Source organism: Dendrobates tinctorius, unplaced genomic scaffold (genome assembly GCF_039654945.1).
Source record: "Dendrobates tinctorius isolate UK_male_01 unplaced genomic scaffold, ASM3965494v1 ptg000524l, whole genome shotgun sequence".
Taxonomy (NCBI): domain Eukaryota; kingdom Metazoa; phylum Chordata; class Amphibia; order Anura; family Dendrobatidae; genus Dendrobates; species Dendrobates tinctorius.
In genome coordinates, this window is record NW_027362183.1 from 127,996 (window position 1) to 151,486 (window position 23,491).

The 23,491-nt window shown below is 55.7% G+C and overlaps 1 protein-coding gene across 4 annotated transcripts in view; it reads left to right on the forward strand.

Annotated features, from left to right (window-relative positions):
* Positions 1-23,491, forward strand: part of TONSL (tonsoku like, DNA repair protein) — a 90,480-nt gene that overhangs the window by 56,893 nt on the left and 10,096 nt on the right. The window contains exons 12-25 of one of the 4 annotated variants that reach the window (XM_073565052.1): positions 21-79; positions 157-246; positions 321-393; positions 529-692; positions 767-890; positions 5,566-6,422; positions 8,558-8,652; positions 8,990-9,146; positions 12,237-12,315; positions 12,385-12,692; positions 12,758-12,929; positions 13,192-13,361; positions 13,803-13,876; positions 14,593-14,726. In XM_073565052.1, coding sequence (XP_073421153.1) covers positions 21-79; positions 157-246; positions 321-393; positions 529-692; positions 767-890; positions 5,566-6,422; positions 8,558-8,652; positions 8,990-9,146; positions 12,237-12,315; positions 12,385-12,692; positions 12,758-12,929; positions 13,192-13,361; positions 13,803-13,876; positions 14,593-14,726 — 2,556 coding nt within the window. Of the gene's footprint in view, positions 1-20; positions 80-156; positions 247-320; positions 394-528; positions 693-766; positions 891-5,565; positions 6,423-8,557; positions 8,653-8,989; positions 9,147-12,236; positions 12,316-12,384; positions 12,693-12,757; positions 12,930-13,191; positions 13,362-13,802; positions 13,877-14,160; positions 14,256-14,286; positions 14,414-14,592; positions 14,727-23,491 lie in introns of those variants that run through there. The other 3 variants (XM_073565053.1, XM_073565054.1, XM_073565055.1) reach the window with 3 other exon arrangements.

Consider the following 23,491-nt stretch of genomic DNA (forward strand, 5'->3'; position numbering starts at 1 on the left):
GCGCCTCTTGTGACTTCCAGAAGATGACGAGCTGGAGGGCTACGAGAAGTCTATGCCGGGGCGGAGGAGGGCCACCCGGGTGAGTGCAAGCTCCTGGGACCAGCAAGGTGTGGACGCTCCACGTTGAGGCCATTAACCCTTGCTATCTTTCATTAGTGGAATCGCCGCAACGAGAAGGGGGAGACAGTTCTGCATCGCGCCTGTATTGAGGGGAACGCCAAGATGGTGCAGAGCCTGCTGGAGAAGGTGAGTGAGGACCACCCCTCACTCCATGTGGACCTGGGGGCATTATGGTATTACCCATGCATCCTTTATTCTAGGGCCACCCCCTGAACCCCCGAGATTACTGCGGCTGGACCCCACTTCATGAAGCCTGCAACCATGGACATTTGGGTGAGACCCCCGGCCGGAGTGCGCGTCCTCTGCTTTCTCATCTGCCTATCACATCCATCTGGCACCTCCCCTTACTGTGCGCCCCGCCCTCCTGGCGAATCCTCCTCCCAGGTCTGATTATTGTGTCGTCCCCAGATATTGTCCAGCTCCTGTTAGAGAGAGGAGCCAACATTAATGATCCGGGGGGTCCGTTATGTGAAGGGATCACCCCCCTCCATGATGCTCTGTCCAGCGGGAACTTCCATGTCGCACAGCTGTTGATTAATAGAGGGGCATCCGTCACCCAGAAGACCACCAAGGTGTGTGCCCAGACCTCCGTTCATGGGGGAGACTCCCAAAATGTCAGGCTGATCTTCATCATGTCCCCCCACAGGGAGCGGCCCCTCTCAGCAGCCTGCAGGAATGGATCCACATGTACGGGAAGCACCTGGATCACGAGACGCGGCGGGACTGTAAGGAGACCGAGAAGATGCTGCGTGACGCTCTGGATAAGCCGGGTGAGAGGTGGGGGTGGGGTAACAAGCTGCGTGTGGAGGCGGGGTGGGAGGTGCGGCCTGGGTGAGGGGAAGGGGGGTGGGGTGAGAGGTGCGGAGAGGGGATGGGGAGGGAGGTGGGGTGAGGCAGGGTGAGACGTGGGGGAGAGGGGATGGGGAGGGAGGTGGGGGAGAGGGGATGGGGAGGGAGGGAGGTGGGGGAGAGGGGATGGGGAGGGAGGGAGGTGGGGGAGAGGGGATGAGGTGGGGGAGGGAGGGAGGTGGGGGAGAGGGGATGGGGGGGAGGTGGGGGAGGGGGGGAGGTGGGGGAGGGAGGGAGGTGGGGGAGGGGATGGGGAGGGTGGTGGTGGGGGGGAGAGGGGATGGGGAGGGAGGTGGTGGGGGGAGAGGGGATGGGGAGGGAGGGAGGTGGGGGAGAGGGTGAGAGGCGGGGCAGGGAGAGGGGGTGGGGTGAGGCAGGTGAGAGGTGGGGGCAGGGAGAGGGGATGGGAGGGAGGTGGGGGCGGGGAGTGGGGGTGCCTATTGTGTGGGTAGAGTGAGGATGGGGGTGAGGTGAGAGGGGTGTGGGGGCGGGGTGAGAGGTGCGGAAAGGGAGAGGGGAGAGTGGTGGGGTGAGGGGTGTGTGGGTGGCTGAGAGATGCGGGCAGGGAGAGGGGATGGGGAGGGAGGTGGGGTGAGGCGGGTGAGAGGTGGGGGCAGGGAGAGGGGATGGGAAGGGAGGTAGGTGGGGGAGTGGGGGCGCATATTGAGTGGGTGGAGTGAGAGGAGGGGCAGGATTAGGGTATACACTGGGGAAAATAAGTGTTTGATACGCTGCTGATTTGCTCCTACAAGAATGGAGAGATCTATCATTTTGATCATAGTCTTCACCTGTGAGAGATTGAAACTAAAAAAAAACTGAAAAAAGAGAACTTTAATATTTGGTGCAGAAACCTTTGTAATTGCAGAGGTCGGACGTTTCCTGTGGTTCTTCACCAGGTGTGCACACACTGCAGCAGGGATTTTGGCCCCCTCCCCCATACAGATCTTCTCCCCCTCCCCCATACAGATCTTCTCCAGATCTTTAAGGTTTCGTGGCTCTCTCTGGGCAACATTGAGTTTCAGCTCCCTACAAAGACTTTCTTTTGCGTTATGGTGCCTCTCCCTAGTTGCCCTGGCCATGTGTTTCGGGTCATTGTCATGCTGGAAGACCCAGCCACGACGCATCTTCAATGCTGTTACTGAGGGAAGGATGTTGTTGACCAAAATCTCATGATACATGACCCCATCCATCCTCCCTTCAATACGGTGCAGTCGTCCTGTTCCTTTTGCAGAAAAACACCCCCAAAGTATGATGTTTCCCCACCATGATTCACTGTTGGGATGGTGTTCTAGGTTTTGTACTATTCTTCTTCCTTTAAACACGGCGTGTGGCCTTGATAACTAAAAAGTTCTCTTTTGGTCTCTGACCACATGGCCTTCTGCCATGTCTCCTCTGGATCATCCAGATGGTCATTGGTAAACTACAAACGGTCCTGGACATGTCCTGATGTGAGCAGGGGGACCTTGTGTGCCCTGCAGAATATTAATCCATGACCGTATAGTGTATTACTAACAGTAATATTTGAGGCTGTGGTCCCAGCTCTCTTCAGGTCATTGACTGGGCCCTCCCGTGTACTTCTGGGCTGATTCCTGACCTTTCTGAGAATCATCCTCACCCCACGAGGTGAGATTTTGCATGGAGACTGAGGAAAATTGACATTCATCTTTTTTTTTCCTTCCATTTTATAACAATTGTGCCAACAGTTGTTGCCTTCTCACCTAGCTGCTTGTCTATTGTCCTGTAGCCTATCCCAGTCTTGTGCAGGTCTACAATTCTATCCCTGGTGTCCTTAGTCAGCTCTTTGGTCTTGGCCATGGTAGAGAGGTTGGAGTGTGATTGAATGTGTGGACAGCTGCAATTAATACAGGTAATGAGTGCAGAGTAGGAGGCTTCTTACAGAAAACTAGCAGGTCTGTGAGAGCAGAAATCTTGCTGGTTGGTCACTGATCAAATACTTATTTCATGCAATAAAATCATAATTAATTATGTAAAAATCCTGCTATGTGATTTTATGGATTTTATTTTTAGATTCTGTCTCTCACAGGTGAAGTCACCTACAATAGAAATTACCGACTCCTCCATTCTGTGTAGGTGGAAAAAATTGCAACATTTGACATTGGCTCAAACACTTCTATCACCACTGTATATGGCCTCGCTGCGCCCGGCGTGACCCGTGGCTATGGCCTCGCTGCGCCCGGCGTGACCCGTGGCTATGGCCTCGCTGCGCCCGGCGTGACCCGTGGCTATGGCCTCGCTGCGCGACCCGTGGCTATGGCCTCGCTGCGCGACCCGTGGCTATGGCCTCGCTGCGCGACCCGTGGCTATGGCCTCGCTGCGCGACCCGTGGCTATGGCCTCGCTGCGCGACCCGTGGCTATGGCCTCGCTGCGCGACCCGTGGCTATGGCCTCGCTGCGCGACCCGTGGCTATGGCCTCGCTGCGCGACCCGTGGCTATGGCCTCGCTGCGCGACCCGTGGCTATGGCCTCGCTGCGCGACCCGTGGCTATGGCCTCGCTGCGCGACCCGTGGCTATGGCCTCGCTGCGCGACCCGTGGCTATGGCCTCGCTGCGCGACCCGTGGCTATGGCCTCGCTGCGCGACCCGTGGCTATGGCCTCGCTGCGCGACCCGTGGCTATGGCCTCGCTGCGCGACCCGTGGCTATGGCCTCGCTGCGCGACCCGTGGCTATGGCCTCGCTGCGCGACCCGTGGCTATGGCCTCGCTGCGCGACCCGTGGCTATGGCCTCGCTGCGCGACCCGTGGCTATGGCCTCGCTGCGCGACCCGTGGCTATGGCCTCGCTGCGCGACCCGTGGCTATGGCCTCGCTGCGCGACCCGTGGCTATGGCCTCGCTGCGCGACCCGTGGCTATGGCCTCGCTGCGCGACCCGTGGCTATGGCCTCGCTGCGCGACCCGTGGCTATGGCCTCGCTGCGCGACCCGTGGCTATGGCCTCGCTGCGCGACCCGTGGCTATGGCCTCGCTGCGCGACCCGTGGCTATGGCCTCGCTGCGCGACCCGTGGCTATGGCCTCGCTGCGCGACCCGTGGCTATGGCCTCGCTGCGCGACCCGTGGCTATGGCCTCGCTGCGCGACCCGTGGCTATGGCCTCGCTGCGCGACCCGTGGCTATGGCCTCGCTGCGCGACCCGTGGCTATGGCCTCGCTGCGCGACCCGTGGCTATGGCCTCGCTGCGCGACCCGTGGCTATGGCCTCGCTGCGCGACCCGTGGCTATGGCCTCGCTGCGCGACCCGTGGCTATGGCCTCGCTGCGCGACCCGTGGCTATGGCCTCGCTGCGCGACCCGTGGCTATGGCCTCGCTGCGCGACCCGTGGCTATGGCCTCGCTGCGCGACCCGTGGCTATGGCCTCGCTGCGCGACCCGTGGCTATGGCCTCGCTGCGCGACCCGTGGCTATGGCCTCGCTGCGCGACCCGTGGCTATGGCCTCGCTGCGCGACCCGTGGCTATGGCCTCGCTGCGCGACCCGTGGCTATGGCCTCGCTGCGCGACCCGTGGCTATGGCCTCGCTGCGCGACCCGTGGCTATGGCCTCGCTGCGCGACCCGTGGCTATGGCCTCGCTGCGCGACCCGTGGCTATGGCCTCGCTGCGCGACCCGTGGCTATGGCCTCGCTGCGCGACCCGTGGCTATGGCCTCGCTGCGCGACCCGTGGCTATGGCCTCGCTGCGCGACCCGTGGCTATGGCCTCGCTGCGCGACCCGTGGCTATGGCCTCGCTGCGCGACCCGTGGCTATGGCCTCGCTGCGCGACCCGTGGCTATGGCCTCGCTGCGCGCCCCGCGTGACCCGTCTCTATGGCCTCGCTGCGCGCCCCGCGTGACCCGTCTCTATGGCCGCGCTGCGCGCCCCGCGTGACCCGTCTCTATGGCCGCGCTGCGCGCCCCGCGTGACCCGTCTCTATGGCCGCGCTGCGCGCCCCGCGTGACCCGTCTCTATGGCCGCGCTGCGCGCCCCGCGTGACCCGTCTCTATGGCCGCGCTGCGCGCCCCGCGTGACCCGTCTCTATGGCCGCGCTGCGCGCCCCGCGTGACCCGTCTCTATGGCCGCGCTGCGCGCCCCGCGTGACCCGTCTCTATGGCCGCGCTGCGCGCCCCGCGTGACCCGTCTCTATGGCCGCGCTGCGCGCCCCGCGTGACCCGTCTCTATGGCCGCGCTGCGCGCCCCGCGTGACCCGTCTCTATGGCCGCGCTGCGCGCCCCGCGTGACCCGTCTCTATGGCCGCGCTGCGCGCCCCGCGTGACCCGTCTCTATGGCCGCGCTGCGCGCCCCGCGTGACCCGTCTCTATGGCCGCGCTGCGCGCCCCGCGTGACCCGTCTCTATGGCCGCGCTGCGCGCCCCGCGTGACCCGTCTCTATGGCCGCGCTGCGCGCCCCGCGTGACCCGTCTCTATGGCCGCGCTGCGCGCCCCGCGTGACCCGTCTCTATGGCCGCGCTGCGCGCCCCGCGTGACCCGTCTCTATGGCCGCGCTGCGCGCCCCGCGTGACCCGTCTCTATGGCCGCGCTGCGCGCCCCGCGTGACCCGTCTCTATGGCCGCGCTGCGCCCCGCGTGACCCGTCTCCTTGTATTCTTGCAGTTGTGTTCACCGCTCCTCGGTCGGCACCGGAGCTTCAGGACAGCGCACTGTTTGATGCGGAGCAGTCGGAGCCGCTCTTCGTGAGCCCAGCACTCTCCTCGGGGGGTCAGTGGAAAAACTCTGCTAATGTGAGAAGTCGTCCGGAGCGCAGAGAGGCCAGGAGCCCACGACTGTCTGGCCAGGAGGACGAGGACTTCACTACACATCACTCCCCTCCGCTCCACTCCAGCGCCGACGTCCACCTGGAGGCTCTGCACACAGAGGAGCCTGAGCAGCTTATGAACCCGCTGAGGCCGGTGAAGAAGAGGCCACGACATGGACCTCCGAGGTCGTCCTCCGATTCAGACACCACCAAGGAGACAACCGCAGGGTCCGATCTTTCCAAAGGTGGGGTAGACGCCTATCAGAAAGCCATGCAGGGCCTGGGCAGTGCAAAGTCCCGCTTCCTGAGTCAGAGCTTAGCACAGCCTAAGACCGCCCCCGAGGACCTGGCTCCCACAGGGGCGCTGGTCCCCGCACACCATTACCTGGAAGATGATTGGCTAGAAGATGATTTAATGATGGACTCGCGCTCCAGGAAGAGAAGTCGCCAATCGCCAGACGTCCTGGAGGTGCCAGAGACTGAGGAGTACAGTGAAGAGGAGGAAGCCACCCCTCGGAGGGACAAACCGGGGCCACTTTCTCTTGTCCGGAAACGCTCTCGCCAGACTAAGCTGACCCAGATTGTGGACAGGGCTGTAGTGGGGCGCACGAAGAGCAGCGGGCAGAATTTCTCCATCCCCCGCATTGTGGACTCCGCGAGATCACACAGCACAACAGAGGACAGTGGAAGCAGAGCTGTGCTGGGCTCTGCTCAGGTGGGTCACCATGTGCACAGAGGGTGGGGGTACAGTGATGTGAGAGGTATAATCCTGGGAATGAGCAGTGATCCTGTATCACAATGTGAACAGGACCGTCACCTGCTGATGGCCCGGACCACCACACCGTCACCTGCCGACATCCCCAATCCCCACACTATCATCTGCCAATATCCCCAACCACCAGACTGTCACCTGCCGATGTCCCAAACCTTTAGACCATCACCTGCCGATGTCGCAAACCTCTAGACCATCACCTGCCACTATCCCCAAGCACTAGACCATCACCTGCCAATTTCCCCAATCCCCGCACCATCACCTTCCGATGTCCCCAATCCCCACACAGTCACCTTCCGATGTCCCCAATCCCCACACAGTCACCTGCCGATGTCCCCAATCCCCACACTATCATCTGCCAATATCCCCAACCACCAGACTGTCACCTGCCGATGTCCCAAACCTCTAGACCATCACCTGCCACTATCCCCAACAACTAGACCGTCTCCTGCCGCTGTCCCCAATCCCCACACCGTCACCTGCCGATGTCCCCAATCCCCACACCGTCACCTGCCGATGTCCCCAATCCCCACACCGTCACCTGCCGATGTCCCCAATCCCCACACCGTCACCTGCCGATGTCCCCAATCCCCACACCGTCACCTGCCGATGTCCCCAATCCCCACACCGTCACCTGCCGATGTCCCCAATCCCCACACCGTCACCTGCCGATGTCCCCAATCCCCACACCGTCACCTGCCGATGTCCCCAATCCCCACACCGTCACCTGCCGATGTCCCCAATCCCCACACCGTCACCTGCCGATGTCCCCAATCCCCACACCGTCACCTGCCGATGTCCCCAATCCCCACACCGTCACCTGCCGATGTCCCCAATCCCCACACCGTCACCTGCCGATGTCCCCAATCCCCACACCGTCACCTGCCGATGTCCCCAATCCCCACACCGTCACCTGCCGATGTCCCCAATCCCCACACCGTCACCTGCCGATGTCCCCAATCCCCACACCGTCACCTGCCGATGTCCCCAATCCCCACACCGTCACCTGCCGATGTCCCCAATCCCCACACCGTCACCTGCCGATGTCCCCAATCCCCACACCGTCACCTGCCGATGTCCCCAATCCCCACACCGTCACCTGCCGATGTCCCCAATCCCCACACCGTCATCTGCCGATGTCTCCAACCACCAGACTGTCACCTGCCGATATCCCCAATCCCCACACCATCACGTGACGATATCCCCGTCCACCACACTGTGACCTGCCGATATCCCCGTCCACCACACTGTGTCCCGCCGATATCCCCGACCACCACACTGTGTCCCGCCGATATCCCCGACCACCACACTGTGTCCCGCCGATATCCCCGACCACCACACTGTGTCCCGCCGATATCCCCGACCACCACACTGTGTCCCGCCGATATCCCCGACCACCACACTGTGTCCCGCCGATATCCCCGACCACCACACTGTGTCCCGCCGATATCCCCGACCACCACACTGTTTCCCGCCGATATCCCCGACCACCACACTGTTTCCCGCCGATATCCCCGACCACCACACTGTGTCCCGCCGATATCCCCGACCACCACACTGTGTCCCGCCGATATCCCCGACCACCACACTGTGTCCCGCCGATATCCCCGACCACCACACTGTGTCCCGCCGATATCCCCGACCACCACACTGTGTCCCGCCGATATCCCCGACCACCACACTGTGAGCCGCCGATATCCCCGACCACCACACTGTGAGCCGCCGATATCCCCGACCACCACACTGTGATCCTCCATACATATCCTATACCCTCCGATATCTGGAGGTATCACGTAGGTGAGGCCCACGTAGCCTCCATCCTCCTTCCGGCGGCTCCTGGAGATGACGGTTCAGCTGCCGGCACTGGTTTGGCTGCTTTTTGACCACCGCCGGTCAGTGCTGCTCATGCCCTAGGGAGCTGAACTTTCCCGATTGTCACTCGCTGGATTCTCAGGATTTCCGGACATAGTAGCGCACTGTGTGCCGGCGGCGGCTGCCAGTCTGACCCCGGCGTTCAGCCGTGACCCCAGCATGTCTTGTGTGACAGCGATGCCCTGGATGTTTTTGTTTTTTCCTAGCCCCCCTCTGCGACTGTGAACCCCTCTTTGCCTCCACCAATCAGGGTGCGGGTCCGAGTTCAGGGTGACGTCTTCCTCATCCCGGTCCCTCACAGGTAGGACACACAGGGGTCTGACAACTCCTCAGTCACTTGTTTCTGCAGTTGTTGCAATGTCTGCTTGCAATCAGTGAACGGAAAATTAATTGCTCACACAGCTGAAGGGCCGTTACAATGTTTCATGTGGGAAAGCTATCAGGAGATGGCTCTGTGCTTCTGTGTACACCGGTCTGCACTGATACATTGTAACAAGCCCTCAGCTATGTGCAGAAATAGTTGAAGAGGTTTTAAGAGCATAGAGCCATGTTTCCATTCTCTGACTTAGATCAGAGGTGGACAATGAGTGTAGAAGAGTGACCGATGTATTCTAACCCTCAACATCCTGGTGTTTCAGTGATGGAGCCACACCGGAGGTGTCATGGTTGGCGGAGCAGGCCTCGCAGCGCTACTACCAGAGCTGTGGCCTGCTGCCTCGCCTGACGCTGAAGAAGGAAGGGGCCCTGCTGGCCGCCCAGGACCCCATCCTCCATGTGCTGCAGAGCAATGAGGAGGTGAGTAGTGCGGTGCGCTGCGATGAGGAGGGGACTGCTACGGCGAGGAGCACAGTGGAGCGGTGAGGAGGATAGCTGTGCGGTACGACAAGGAGGAGAGTGGTGCAGTATGACGAGGGGAGTGGTGTGAGGAGGGCAGCAGTGCAACAAGGAGGGGAGCAGAAAGGACTGCGGTGTGACGAGGGGAGCAGTGAGGAGTGTGGTGCAATTAGGAGGGGAGCGGAGAGGAGTGCAGTGCGATTAGGAGGTGAGGAGTGCGTTGCTATTAGCAGGGGAGCGGTGCAGTATGACGAGGAGAGTGGTGTGAGGAGGGCAGCGGTGCAACAAGGAGGGGAGCGGAGAGGACTGCGGTCCAGTGAGGTGAGGAAAGCAGTCGTGCGGTACAAGGAGGAGGCGAGCAGGGAGGAGTGCGGTGCAGTGAGGAGGATAGCTGTGTGGTATGACAAGGAGGATAGTGGTGCAGTATGACGAGGGGAGTGGTGTGAGGAGGGCAGCAGTGCAACAAGGAGGGGAGCGGTGAGGAGTGCGGTGTGACGAGGGGAGCAGTGAGGAGTGTGGTGCAATTAGGAGGGGAGCGGAGAGGAGTGCAGTGCGATTAGGAGGGGAGTGGTGCAGTATGACGAGGGGAGTGGTGTGAGGAGGGCAGCAGTGCAACAAGGAGGGGAGCGGTGAGGAGTGCGGTGTGACGAGGGGAGCAGTGAGGAGTGTGGTGCAATTAGGGGAGCGGAGAGGAGTGCAGTGCGATTAGGAGGGGAGTGGTGCGATTAGGAGGGGAGTGGTGCAGTATGACGAGGGGAGTGGTGTGAGGAGGGCAGCAGTGCAACAAGGAGGGGAGCGAAGAGGACTGCGGTGTGACGAGGGGAGCAGTGAGGAGTGTGGTGCAATTAGGAGGGGAGCGGAGAGGAGTGCAGTGCGATTAGGAGGTGAGGAGTGCGGTGCTATTAGCAGGGGAGCGGTGTAGTATGACGAGGGGAGTGGTGTGAGGAGGGCAGCAGTGCAACAAGGAGGGGAGCGGTGAGGAGTGCGGTGTGACGAGGGGAGCAGTGAGGAGTGTGGTGCAATTAGGAGGGGAGCGGAGAGGAGTGCAGTGCGATTAGGAGGGGAGTGGTGCAGTATGACGAGGGGAGTGGTGTGAGGAGGGCAGCAGTGCAACAAGGAGGGGAGCGGTGAGGAGTGCGGTGTGACGAGGGGAGCAGTGAGGAGTGTGGTGCAATTAGGAGGGGAGCGGAGAGGAGTGCAGTGCGATTAGGAGGGGAGTGGTGCAGTATGACGAGGGGAGTGGTGTGAGGAGGGCAGCAGTGCAACAAGGAGGGGAGCGGTGAGGAGTGCGGTGTGACGAGGGGAGCAGTGAGGAGTGTGGTGCAATTAGGAGGGGAGCGGAGAGGAGTGCAGTGCGATTAGGAGGGGAGTGGTGCAGTATGACGAGGGGAGTGGTGTGAGGAGGGCAGCAGTGCAACAAGGAGGGGAGCGGTGAGGAGTGCGGTGTGACGAGGGGAGCAGTGAGGAGTGTGGTGCAATTAGGAGGGGAGCGGAGAGGAGTGCAGTGCGATTAGGAGGGGAGTGGTGCAGTATGACGAGGGGAGTGGTGTGAGGAGGGCAGCAGTGCAACAAGGAGGGGAGCGGTGAGGAGTGCGGTGTGACGAGGGGAGCAGTGAGGAGTGTGGTGCAATTAGGAGGGGAGCGGAGAGGAGTGCAGTGCGATTAGGAGGGGAGTGGTGCAGTATGACGAGGGGAGTGGTGTGAGGAGGGCAGCAGTGCAACAAGGAGGGGAGCGGTGAGGAGTGCGGTGCAATTAGGAGGGGAGCGGAGAGGAGTGCAGTGCGATTAGGAGGGGAGTGGTGCAGTATGACGAGGGGAGTGGTGTGAGGAGGGCAGCAGTGCAACAAGGAGGGGAGCGAAGAGGACTGCGGTGTGACGAGGGGAGCAGTGAGGAGTGTGGTGCAATTAGGAGGGGAGCGGAGAGGAGTGCAGTGCGATTAGGAGGTGAGGAGTGTGGTGCTATTAGCAGGGGAGCGGTGTAGTATGACGAGGGGAGTGGTGTGAGGAGGGCAGCGGTGCAACAAGGAGGGGAGCGGAGAGGACTGCGGTCCAGTGAGGTGAGGAAAGCAGTCGTGCGGTACAAGGAGGAGGCGAGCAGGGAGGAGTGCGGTGCAGTGAGGAGGATAGCTGTGTGGTATGACAAGGAGGGTAGTGGTGCAGTATGACGAGGGGAGTGGTGTGAGGAGGGCAGCAGTGCAACAAGGAGGGGAGCAGTGAGGAGTGCGGTGTGACGAGGGGAGCAGTGAGGAGTGTGGTGCAATTAGGAGGGGATCGGAGAGGAGTGCAGTGCGATTAGGAGGGGAGTGTTGCAGTATGACGAGGGGAGTGGTGTGAGGAGGGCAGCGGTGCAACAAGGAGGGGAGCGGAGAGGACTGTGGTACAGTGAGGAGGCATGCAGGGAGGGGTGAGGTGCAGTGAGGAGGATAGCTGGTATGACAAGGAGGGTAGTGGTGCAGTATGACGAGGGGAGTGGTGTGAGGAGGGCAGCGGTGCAATTAGGAGGGGAGTGGTGAAGAGTGCAGTGCGATTAGGAGGGGAGCGGTGCGATTAGGAGGTGAGGAGTGCGGTGTGACGAGAGGAGGAGTGTGGTGCAATTAGGAGGGAGCGGAGAGGAGGGCAGTGCGATTAGGAGGGGAGCGGTGCGATTAGGAGGTGAGGAGTGCGGTGCGATTAGCAGGGGAGTGGTGCAGTATGATGAGGGGAGTGGTGTGAGGAGGGCAGCGGTTCAACAAGGGGGGGAGCGGAGAGGACTGCGGTCCAGTGAGGAGGCATGCAGGGAGGGGTGAGGTGAGGAAAGCAGCCGTGCGGTACAAGGAGGAGGTGAGCAGGGAGGAGTACGGTGCATTGAGGAGGATAGCTGTGTGGTATGACAAGGAGGGTAGTGGTGTAGTATGACGAGGGGAGTGGTGTGAGGAGGGCAGCGGTGCAATTAGGAGGGGAGCGGTGAAGAGTGCGGTGTGACGAGGGGAGCAGTGAGGAGAGCAGCGCTGCGGACATGAGTGGTGGCTCCAGTGTGGTGGTTGGTGACACTTCTCGCCCTGATCTCCGCAGGTGGTGGCCGAGGTGCACTCCTGGGACCTGCCGCCTCTCACTGACCGCTATAAGAAGGCCTGTCAGAGCCTGGCTGTGGGTAAGTCTTGCATCCTGCTCCCCGCTGATATCCCGGGTGGCGGCCTCTAACCTGCGTCTCTTCTTGTAGAGGAGAATCTTCTGGTACATAAGGCTCTGGAGCAGCAGGACGGTGGTTCTTCCATGTCGCTCTGCCACCTGGCCCTTACAGGACGCCACCTCTGCCCACTGCTCCGCGCCTTGAAGCTGCAGAGCTCTCTGCGCCAGCTGCATCTCTGTGGAAACCTCTTGGGGGACGCTGAAGTTGAGGAGCTGCTGTCCATGCTGGTAACGATGCCCCACCTTACCCACCTCAACCTGTCCTGTAACCGGCTGACACATGAGGGCATCAGGAGGCTGGTGCCAGCCCCAGGCACGCCGGAATACAGCGCCCTGCAGGTGAGACTATGGCGGTGGGTGATGGTGGTGAGCCTTTGTTAACCATGTCCTGTCTGCTCTCCTAGAACCTTGAGGAGTTGGACTTGAGCATGAACCCGCTGGGCGATGGGTTATCACAGCCCCTGGCATCGCTTCTGCTCCACTGCCCGGTCCTCAGGTCCCTGCGCCTGCAGGCCTGCCAGCTGTCCGCCAAGTTCCTGCAGCAGTACCGCCTCCTCCTGGCCGACACCTTCCGAGGTTCGATTCTGACACCGGCGGACCCCGCTCTGGGCCTGTCATTGTATATCGGGGGCGCAGCAGGAACGCCGTATGTTTCAGGGTCGGGGTGAGGGTACAGTCGGTGGCTCTTTCCTGTGTGATGTGGGCGCTGAACCTCACCGCTGAGGTCCTGCACATGGCCGTCCTGCAGCTGCGTCCTCTCCTCTTGGTCTCCATCTGCTGCTCAGTCCTTTCTCTGGTGACTTCCGACTGTTCCATCACATCTTGTATTCTTCATCAGGTGCGGTTCATTTGAAGACCCTCTCTCTTTCCCACAATCCACTGGGATCAATAGGGGTGGAGCTTGTGCTGAAGACCCTCCCACACGAAACAGTCTCCCGCCTGGAGCTTGGTGCGGTGGTCACGGCTGACGTTCTGATCACAGAGCCGCTGATAAGATACCTTGCTCAGGTGAGCACAGCCCCCCACCGTGATCCGCACCCCCCCACCGTGATCCGCACCCCCCCACCGTGATCCACACCCCCCCACCGTGATCTGCGCCCCCCACCGTGATCCACACCCCCCCCACCGTGATCCACACCCCCCACCGTGATCCACACCCCCCACCGTGATCCGCGCCCCCCACCGTGATCCGCACACCCCCCCCACCGTGATCCGTGCCCCCCACTATGATCCGTCCTAGACCCACCGTGATCTGCGCCCCCCACCGTGATCCACACCCCCCCCCCACCGTGATCCGCGCCCCCCCACCGTGATCCGCACACCCCCCCCCCACCGTGATCCGTGCCCCCCACTATGATCCGTCCTAGACCCACCGTGATCTGCGCCCCCAGTCCGCCCCTACACTCTGATCTACGCCGGCCACTGACTCCCTCCGCTCTTTTCCTGCAGGACGGCTGCGTCTTGTCCCACCTGACACTCTCTTGTAACCACCTGAACGATGACTTTGTGCGAGACCTGGCCAGGTAAGTCAGTGGTCTCCTGTCATCGGGACTGTCGGGGAAACGTAATGACACCAGTGCTCTCTGTGCAGATGTCTCCCCGTCTGCTCCTCTCTGACTGACGCTCTCTGTGCAGATGTCTCCCCGTCTGCTCTTCTCTGACTGACGCGCTCTCTGCAGATGTCTTCCCGTCTGCTCCTCTCTGACCGGCGCTCTCTCTACAGATGTCTCCCCGTCTGCTCCTCTCTGACCGGCGCTCTCTCTACAGATGTCTCCCCGTCTGCTCCTCTCTGACACTCTCTCTGCAGATGTCTCCCTGTCTGCTCCTCTCTGATTGACGCTCTCTCTGCAGATGTCTTACCGTCTGCTCCTCTCTGACCGGCTCTGTCTGTACAAATCTCCCCGTCTGCTCCTCTCTGACACTCTCTCTGCAGATGTCTCCCTGTCTGCTCCTCTCTGACTGACGCTCTCTGCAGATGTCTCCCTGTCTGCTCCTCTCTGACTGACACTCTCTCTGCAGATGTCTCCCTGTCTGCTCCTCTCTGACTGACGCTCTCTCTGCAGATGTCTCCCTGTCTGCTCCTCTCTGACTGACGCTCTCTCTGCAGATGTCTCCCTGTCTGCTCCTCTCTGACTGACGCTCTCTCTGCAGATGTCTCCCTGTCTGCTCCTCTCTGACTGACGCTCTCTCTGCAGATGTCTCCCTGTCTGCTCCTCTCTGACTGACGCTCTCTCTGCAGATGTCTCCCTGTCTGCTCCTCTCTGACCGCGCTCGATCTGTCGGGAAACCCGAAAATTGGGGCACAAGGATTTCACTGGCTGCTGAACGGGATCCAGGAGCGAAACGGAGGAATGCAAGAACTGAACCTGACAGGTGAGCGCTGCGATCGGGGACATGCCCCCCACAGGAGACTACTGTGCCCGTTAGTGAGGGGCTGGGGATGTGACACCACAGGAGACTACTGTGCCCGTCAGTGAGGGGCTGCAGCTGGGGACGTGAGAGCACAGGAGACTACTGTGCCCGTCAGTGAGGGGCTGCAGCTGGGGACGTGACACCACAGGAGACTACTGTGCCCGTCAGTGAGGGGCTGCAGCTGGGGACGTGAGAGCACAGGAGACTACTGTGCCCGTTAGTGAGGGGCTGCGGCTGGGGACGTGACACCACAGGAGACTACTGTGCCCGTCAGTGAGGGGCTGCGGCTGGGGATGTGACACCACAGGATACTACTGTGCCCGTCAGTGAGGGGCTGCGGCTGGGGACGTGACAGCACAGGAGACTACTGTGCCCGTTAGTGAGGGGCTGGGGATGTGACACCACAGGAGACTACTGTGCCCGTCAGTGAGGGGCTGCGGCTGGGAATGTGACGCCACAGGAGACTACTGTGCCCGTCAGTGAGGGGCTGCGGCTGTGGACATGACCCCACAGGAGACTACTGTGCCTGTCAGTGAGGGGCTGCAGCTGGGGACGTGAGAGCACAGGAGACTACTGTGCCCGTTAGTGAGGGGCTGGGGACGTGACACCACAGGAGACTACTGTGCCCGTCAGTAAGGGGCTGCGGACGTGACACCACAGGAGACTACTGTGACCGTCAGTGAGGGCTGCGGCTAAGGACGTGACAGCACAGGAGACTACTGTGCCCGTTAGTGAGGGGCTGCGGCTGGGGACGTGACACCACAGGATCCTACTGTGCCCGTCAGTGAGGGGCTGAGGACGTGACACGACAGGAGACTACTGTCCCCGTCAGTGAGGGGCTGAGGACGTGACACCACAGGAGACTACTGTGCCCGTCAGTGAGGGCTGCGGCTAAGGACGTGACAGCACAGGAGACTACTGTGCCCGTTAGTGAGGGGCTGCGGCTGGGGACGTGACACCACAGGATACTACTGTGCCCGTCAGTGAGGGGCTGCGGCTGGGGATGTGACACCACAGGAGACTACTGTGCCCGTCAGTGAGGGGCTGAGGACGTGACACGACAGGAGACTACTGTCCCCGTCAGTGAGGGGCTGAGGACGTGACACCACAGGAGACTACTGTGCCTGTCAGTGAGGGGCTGCGGCTGGGGATGTGACACCACGGGAGACTACTGTGCCAGTCAGTGAGGGGCTGCGGCTGGGGACGTGACACCACAGGAGTCTACTGTGCCTGTCAGTGAGGGGCTGCTGTTGTGAACTCATTTTCAGGTTTAACTCTGGCTTTTGGTGAGAGTGGTGGAGCTGGATGTGTTGACAGAGGAGTCGTGAGTTCTCCATCCGGGCTCCCACTAGTGGTAACAATAGGTAATGAAGCAGATCTAAATGGCAGAGACCTGCCACCAGAGGAGGAGGACTGTGAGTGGACATCAGGAGTCTGACTGGATTTAAGACAGCCGACTCCCTAATTTTGTGCTGGTGATTTTTTTCCTGCCCGGAGGTTCTGGTTTCCAGTTCTGTTCCTGCCTTCTCAAGCTAAGTGTGCTCTGCTATTTTTTCACATGAGATTTGGTCTTGTTTACTCAGTTTTTGTGGTCAGCCAGCCCCTGCTGGGGCTGTGCTGAATTTCCATTCTTATGTCTCTGTTTATGCCAGTTTGCTTTTTGTCCCTGATCAGATTGGTCTCTTTTTGCTCTGTCTTCAGAATATACCAGAGTGCTGATATAGGGAATTAAAGTTTAGTGACTTCAGGGTTTTTGTTATCAGAAAGTGTTGGACATTTTTTGGCAGGGTTTTGTGCGTGATTGCAGACAGCATCTTTCCTTTCCTGTCCTTTCTAGTTAGTGTGGGCCCCATTGTTTGCTCAGCCTATTTTTCTATCTGTGTTTTTGTTTTCAAATTGTCTCACCGACAATACATGTTTGGGGGCTGTCTATTGCTTTGGGGTCTGCTCTGGGGCAGTTTAGATTTCCCCTTTTCTTGCTTTAGGTTTATTTAGTTCTCCGGCTGTGACGAGGCGTCTAGGATCATCGTAGGTACACTCCACGGCTACTGCTAGTTGTGTGGATAGGATCAGGGGTCTGCAAACCGCTAGTTACCAACCTCTCTGGTTTTCTGTGGCTCAGCTTGTTTTTGTTTTTCCTCCTCGGTGACTCATTCATAACAGAATCACCAGCCATACTGCAGATTCTAGGGTTCTCAAGAGCAGGAAGACAAAAAGTGTCAAATTTATTTTTTATATATGCATTTTTTCCTCTTTTTCTCTGGGGTCGTAGGAGGATTTTTTCCTTAATGGAGATTAAGCAATTGTCTGATCGTGTGGAGCAGCTCGCTGCTGAATTGCGAGGAATTTCTGCCTATCTTGCTCATTCACATGCTGTTGAACCCAAAATCCCTACTCCTGATGTGTTTTCTGGGGATCGGTCTAAATTTTTGAATTTTAAGAATAATTGTAAACTATTTCTTGCCTTGAAACCTAACTCATCGGGGAGCTCTGCGCAGCAGGTTAAAATTGTCATCTCCTTGCTGCGCGGCGATCCCCAGGATTGGGCGTTTTCTTTGACACCTGAAGATCCTGTTTTTTTTTTTTTTTTGAAACCATAATTTTTATTGAAGTTTAACAACAAAAATAGAAAACAAACATACAGATCATGGGCAGTTACAATCGTTTATACAGTCTTCCAGTCTGTTATCTTTAATAATAATAGTAAGCAATTATCTCTTTTCTGGTTCAGGTTTCAAAATGTAACAATCATTATACAACATTGAAACCCCAATGATTGAGCCTCCCTCTCTACACCAGACAGCTTGAACTCCTACATGCCCCTTGACCTAATCTCGCCTAGAATCCGAGTACTCCAGCCATTTTCCCCAAGTAACTTCAAACTTATACCCTTTATTATTGCTGACTGCTATCATCTTTTCCATACTACAATTATGTTGCTTCTTGGCCCTTATTTCTTGAACAGTAGGAACCTGCGAAGTTTTCCATTTGCTCGCAATACATCCTCTAACCAGAGTCAAAAATTGTACAGTTATTAATGCATCGTTATGGTCCATATCTTCCAGGCCTATGGACAGCAATGCAGTTTCGGGCCCCATCTCCACACCATAGCCCAGCATCGAGCTTAGACATACAGGCTGAATCAGCTCGCACTCCCACCAAATGTGCAGCAACGAGCCTGGCTGTTTATTACACCTCCAGCACCCGTCTGATAAGTGAGGATACATTTTCTGTAAACGCGTTGGCGTATAATACCATCTATATAAAATTTTTCTTGATATCTCCAAATGATTAATACAATGGGACTTTTTTTTTGTGTATTTGAAAAGAGTAATCCCATTGTTCTTCCCGAAAATGTGTTTTTTAAATCAATTTCCCATTTCTCCACAAATGGTAGGGAGTGCGAACCGCCCACGTCATTCAAGACCTCATACGCCCTAGATATTCCCCCTTTTGTATCTTTGTTGACTTCAAAGACGTTTTCATATGGTGAGACCAAATCCTGGTGATCTGTTTTAATACTTGTTAACAGGTGTCTAATTTGGAGGTATTTATAAAAATCCCTCTGATGTACCCCAAACATTCTAACTAGATCACTAAACGGTCTAAGGACCGAGTTACTCATAATATCTCCAACTTTTAATAGTCCCTTTGCGATCCAATCTCCCAAATCCAAATTTTGGATCAAGTTACCCACTACATTCATAGGAAGCTTGTGTACTCTTGTAGGGAGTAATTTGTGTCCAATCGTCTGCATTAACCAGGTGTTTGCTCCTGCTCGTATCGTAGGGTGACTTGGCAATTGCACCTTTTTGGCCAGTCTGAGATGCCATAGAGGGATTCCCCACTATTTGCGCTTCTAGTTTTACCCAAGCCTTTGTAGAGTTTCCATCCCACCAACATCTTAGTTGATCTATCAGCGTAGCCTGATAATATGCTCGTACACATGGGCAACCCAGCCCCCCCCTTCTTATTGGCAAATACAAGAATTTCGCTGATCCTCTCGCTTTCCGTCGGTTCCATATGTAATTCATTAAAGCAGACTGGATTTTTTGTAGTGTGTGCAGTGGGACTTGGACAGGCAAGTTGCGAAAATAATATAAAATTTGAGGTAAAACCATCATTTTTACCACTGAAATCCGGCCCAACCAGGAAATCATTGCTTTGGAGAATGATTGCAACTCCTTATGGATATTCTGCAGTAAACGTGTATAATTTGTTTTCCCCAGATTTTTGATTGGGTAGGTTAATTGAATCCCTAAGTATGGAATTGAGTCAGCTCTCCATGTCAAAGGATATTGTTCCATTAGTTTCTGCTTTGTGGTCTGTGGGATACCCATGTCAAGGATTAAACATTTACTTAAATTAATTTTGTAATAGCTAACTTTCCCGAATTGGGTAATAAGTCTAAATATGTGGGGCAGGGAGACCTCAGGATTCGTGACACATAATATAACGTCGTCAGCAAATAGTCCTATCTTATTTTCCATAGTACCCACTTTGACCCCGGAGATTTCTTTCTCCAATCTTATAGCCTGGGCGAATGGTTCCATCAATAAGACAAATATCAAAGGGGAGAGAGGACACCCCTGCCTCGTTCCGTTTGTGATAGTAAACCCAGGAGACAAATACCCATTTGCATATACCTGGGCTGAAGGCCCAGAGTATAGAGCCATGATGGAAGACAGAATGGGTCCCCTGAATCCAAAACATCTAAGCGTCCTTTCCATAAATCCCCAGTGGATTCTGTCAAACGCCTTCTCCGCATCCAATGACAGGAGCAGAGAAGGCGCCCGACTCCCCTCCACCTCAGCAATCAGATCTATAAGGCGTCTGGTTCCATCACTGGTTTGTCTATTTTTGACAAATCCAACCTGATCCCAGTGGATCAACTCGGGAAGGATGTCTAGAAGTCTCAAGGATAGAACTTTAGCAAATAGTTTGATGTCCGTGTTCAAAAGCGAAATTGGTCGAAAGTTTGCCGGGGTATTTGGATCCTTTCCTGGTTTGGGTAGGGTGATAATATGAGCCTTCAGCATTTCTGCTGGAAAGGCACCATTCTTGGTGGCTTCTTTGAATACTCTCGCCAAGTAAGGAGAGATCAGATTTTTATATTTTACATAATAGTTGTTTGGGATTCCATCTGGTCCAGGGGCCTTATGTAGCTTCAAAGTATCAATAGCTCTATGAATTTCCAATATTGTGAATTCCTGGGATAATTTTTCTATCTGTGTGGGTGATAGCGTGGGTAAGATTATTGAATCTAAGAATCTCCCTATTTCTGCATCACTTGGTTGGTGGGTTTGATTATCTCCTTTTAAATTGTATAAGGATTCATAATAGTCGGCAAATTCGTTTGCGATTCTCTGAGAGTCTATTATTTTTCCCTTATTGGGGCCGTTTAAATATGGGATACGGGATTTTGCTGCACGTATTTTCACCTGTTTAGCCAATAATTCCCCAGATTTATTTCCATGCCGATTAATATTTCATTTTGAGTTTTTTGAGGGCTTTCTCGTAAGTGTGTAAATTAAGCTCATGTAGCCTTTTGTGAAGGTCTGAAACCTCGGCCGCCCTTGTGGGAGAGTATGATCTTTTGTGCAATCTATGTAATCTTCCCAATTTGGTTTGAATATCATGTGCTGCATTTTGCGTAGATTTTTTATAATGGGAAGCCTGCTTTATAAAGTGCCCCCTCATGAATGCCTTATGTGCACACCACAGAGTCGCGTCTGACACTTCTCCGTTATCATCTTGTATGGGTTGTTGCGTTTGTGAAGTATAAGTGGGGTGGTTCAGGATGTAAGTATTGAGCCTCCAAATTGGGGATCTATCTGTGACATGCTTCTCTTCCATTTCCAGTGTGATAGGAGCATGGTCGCTCCAGGTTATGGGACCTATGTTAGCGGTTAATACTCGCGGGATTATTGTTTTATCAACTAGAAAAAAATCAATTCTCGTGTACGTATTATGCGGGTGAGGAAGAAACGTATAATCTCGTGTAGATGGGCTTTTAAGTCTCCAAATGTCGTACAGTTCTTGCATGTGACACAGTTTGGCAAGTGGGCTGGGATTGAGTTTATTTGATCTGGTTGTAGTATCCATGTTGGGCCACAACGCTACATTAAAATCCCCTACTACTGTAAGAGAACCTTTCTTGACTTTAATAGCTTTTGCTCTTATCTTCTTAATGTGAGTATATTGTCCTGTGTTGGGGGCATATATGGTTACTAGTGTGTATGGGATGTTGTTGATTAAACACTGTAGTATAATGTATCTTCCGTGAGAATCTATAATTTGGATAGTTAGGGAAAAGGCCACCGAGTCCCTTATTGCAATCGACACCCCACCTTTTTTCCTATTTGCCGGTGCTAAGATCACATGAGGGAATCTTTTATGTTTTAATCTACTCGTATCTTCACTGTTTAAATGAGTCTCGTGAATACACAATATGTCCGCATTGGACCTCAGGGCCTCCTTCCATAGTATTGACCTCTTGTAAGGGGAATTTAAGCCTTTGGCATTAACAGATAAAAACTTAATCACCATCTATGAGTGTGACCAAGAATGCGAAGTGCCGCTGCTGTGTATAAGGTATACTGGTGGGATATACTCCCCTGTGCAGGCTTACCAAACATGCCATGAAACATACAAACTCATACTTATCCTGGGCACTGGCGCCCGCTTGAACAAATTGCTTCTCACCCCTTTTCCCCACCCCTGTAGATCCGACTGTGAAGTGCTGCCACTGTGAATGCAAAAAACAGTAAACACAAATAACATTCAAACTAATAACTATGCCCTCTAAGGCACACATACAGAGAGCCTTTGCAGGCTGCCTGTCAACGGTATCGGGAGCCCAGCCAAAGCTTAATAGGCCACAAATAGCCTGGGCCCTGACATAAGTCCCAAACTTGGACCAGTACCAGAAAAAGTACCAAATTTGGAGAAAAACAGCACAAAAAAACATAAAATTTGGGAAGCAGTAAAAAATCTAAAAAGCTTCATGAAAAATCTCCATGTAAGGAAAAAAATAAAACAAACACAAAACCAAAAGCCAGAGTTCCAAAGATCCTGGTGAATGATCCATGTCCAAGTCCCGATAGCCGTAAGTAATGGGGTCCTGCCATAAATGACCCCCGACTTCTCAGACCCGGACAGTCCTACCCCAACAGGTTTTACTGCTCTCAATTTGTATAACCAAAAAGAGCGAAGCCATCAAAGTTCCCCTGATAGATATCAACCACCAGAGGACCTCCTCCAGATTTCCGTTTCCTGTTCCAGGAGACTAAGCCAGTTCCTTGTTGCATGCTGCTCACGCTTGAGACCATTCCTCCAGGATTGGTCGTAGTAGTGTGTTTTTCCCCCTCAGCTCCCCATCTTTCAGAGGGAGATTCCATTCTTTACAAAGGCGTAAAGCTTGTTCCAAGTTGTTCGCCGCTTGCTTGCGTCCATCTTTCGTTATTACCAACTTCACTGGGAACCCCCACTTGTACGGGATATTATGCTCTCTTAGGATCCCCGTGCATGATGAAAATGTTCTCCTGCGTGCTAGAGTGAAAGCTGACAAGTCCGCAAATATAGTTATGTCTTTAAAGCGGTCGGGCAGAGATGGCGGACTTCGAGCAGCTTCCATCACCTTTTCTTTTATATGAAAGAAATGGATTCTTACTATAACATCTCTCGGTATTTCGGTTGGGAGTCGGTTTGGCTTGGGCAATCTATGCGCCCTGTCCATAATCAGATCGAGCTGTGAGGTCTCCGGCAACAGACATGAGAAATAGTCAGTAAGAAATTCTTTAAGGTCTTCAGTCTTCACCGTTTCCGCAATGCCCCTCAAACGGATGTTGTTGCGGTGAGATCTGTCTTCCATATCTGCAATTTTCAGTTTTAATGCATCCACCTCTTCATCCGTGGACACCACTGTGTCTACCACCTCATTGTGCGCAGCGGTTAACTCCGCCATCTTATCTTCTATGTGGGACGTGCGTTCTTCCAGAACATTAATGTCCGTTTGCATAGATCTAAGCATATTTTGCATATCTTTTTTAAAGGTAGACATTATTTCAGACATAAGTTGTCTCATAGTGTGCTCGTTTAATGGTTCTCCAGCAGAGGTAAATACATTGCTTTGTCTGAATTCTTTGGAGCCGCTTGAGGCCCTTGAGCCACTTCCATGAGGGGAAGCCTGGGGCTGGATTTCTGATTCCTCCCCACCGCTTCCATCCCTCTGCGCCGTGGAGGTTCCAGAATCAACCCCCTCCCGGTCCTCTCTCCTATACTCGGGTAGGTTGCTCGCCCTGTTTTCCCCCTCCGCATGCCTCCGTGGGGATTCTCCCACCTCTCCCTTTGTGCGTGGGGCGGATGAGCGCTGTGTCTCTATACCGCGGCTGTGCTTCCCAGCGCCATTTTGTTCACTCTCCGCCGCCGGGTAAAACTGGGTGAGTTTAAGGGGGCTTTTCCTACCCTTTCCTCCTCTGCTTGTGCGAAGGTCCTTCATGGCCCCACACTTCCCACTGCTATCCACAGTCTTTCGGGTCTGGAGCCGTTGCTGTACAAAGCTGTGTGCCGCTTTATGGGGTCAGTATGCACCGGAGAAGTTCTACTCTGCTTCTGTCTCCATGTGCAGCAGGCCACGCCCCCTGAAGATCCTGTTTTGACTAATGTGGATGCATTTTTTCAAGCCTTGGGGTTGTTATATGATGAACCTAATGTTGTTGATCAAG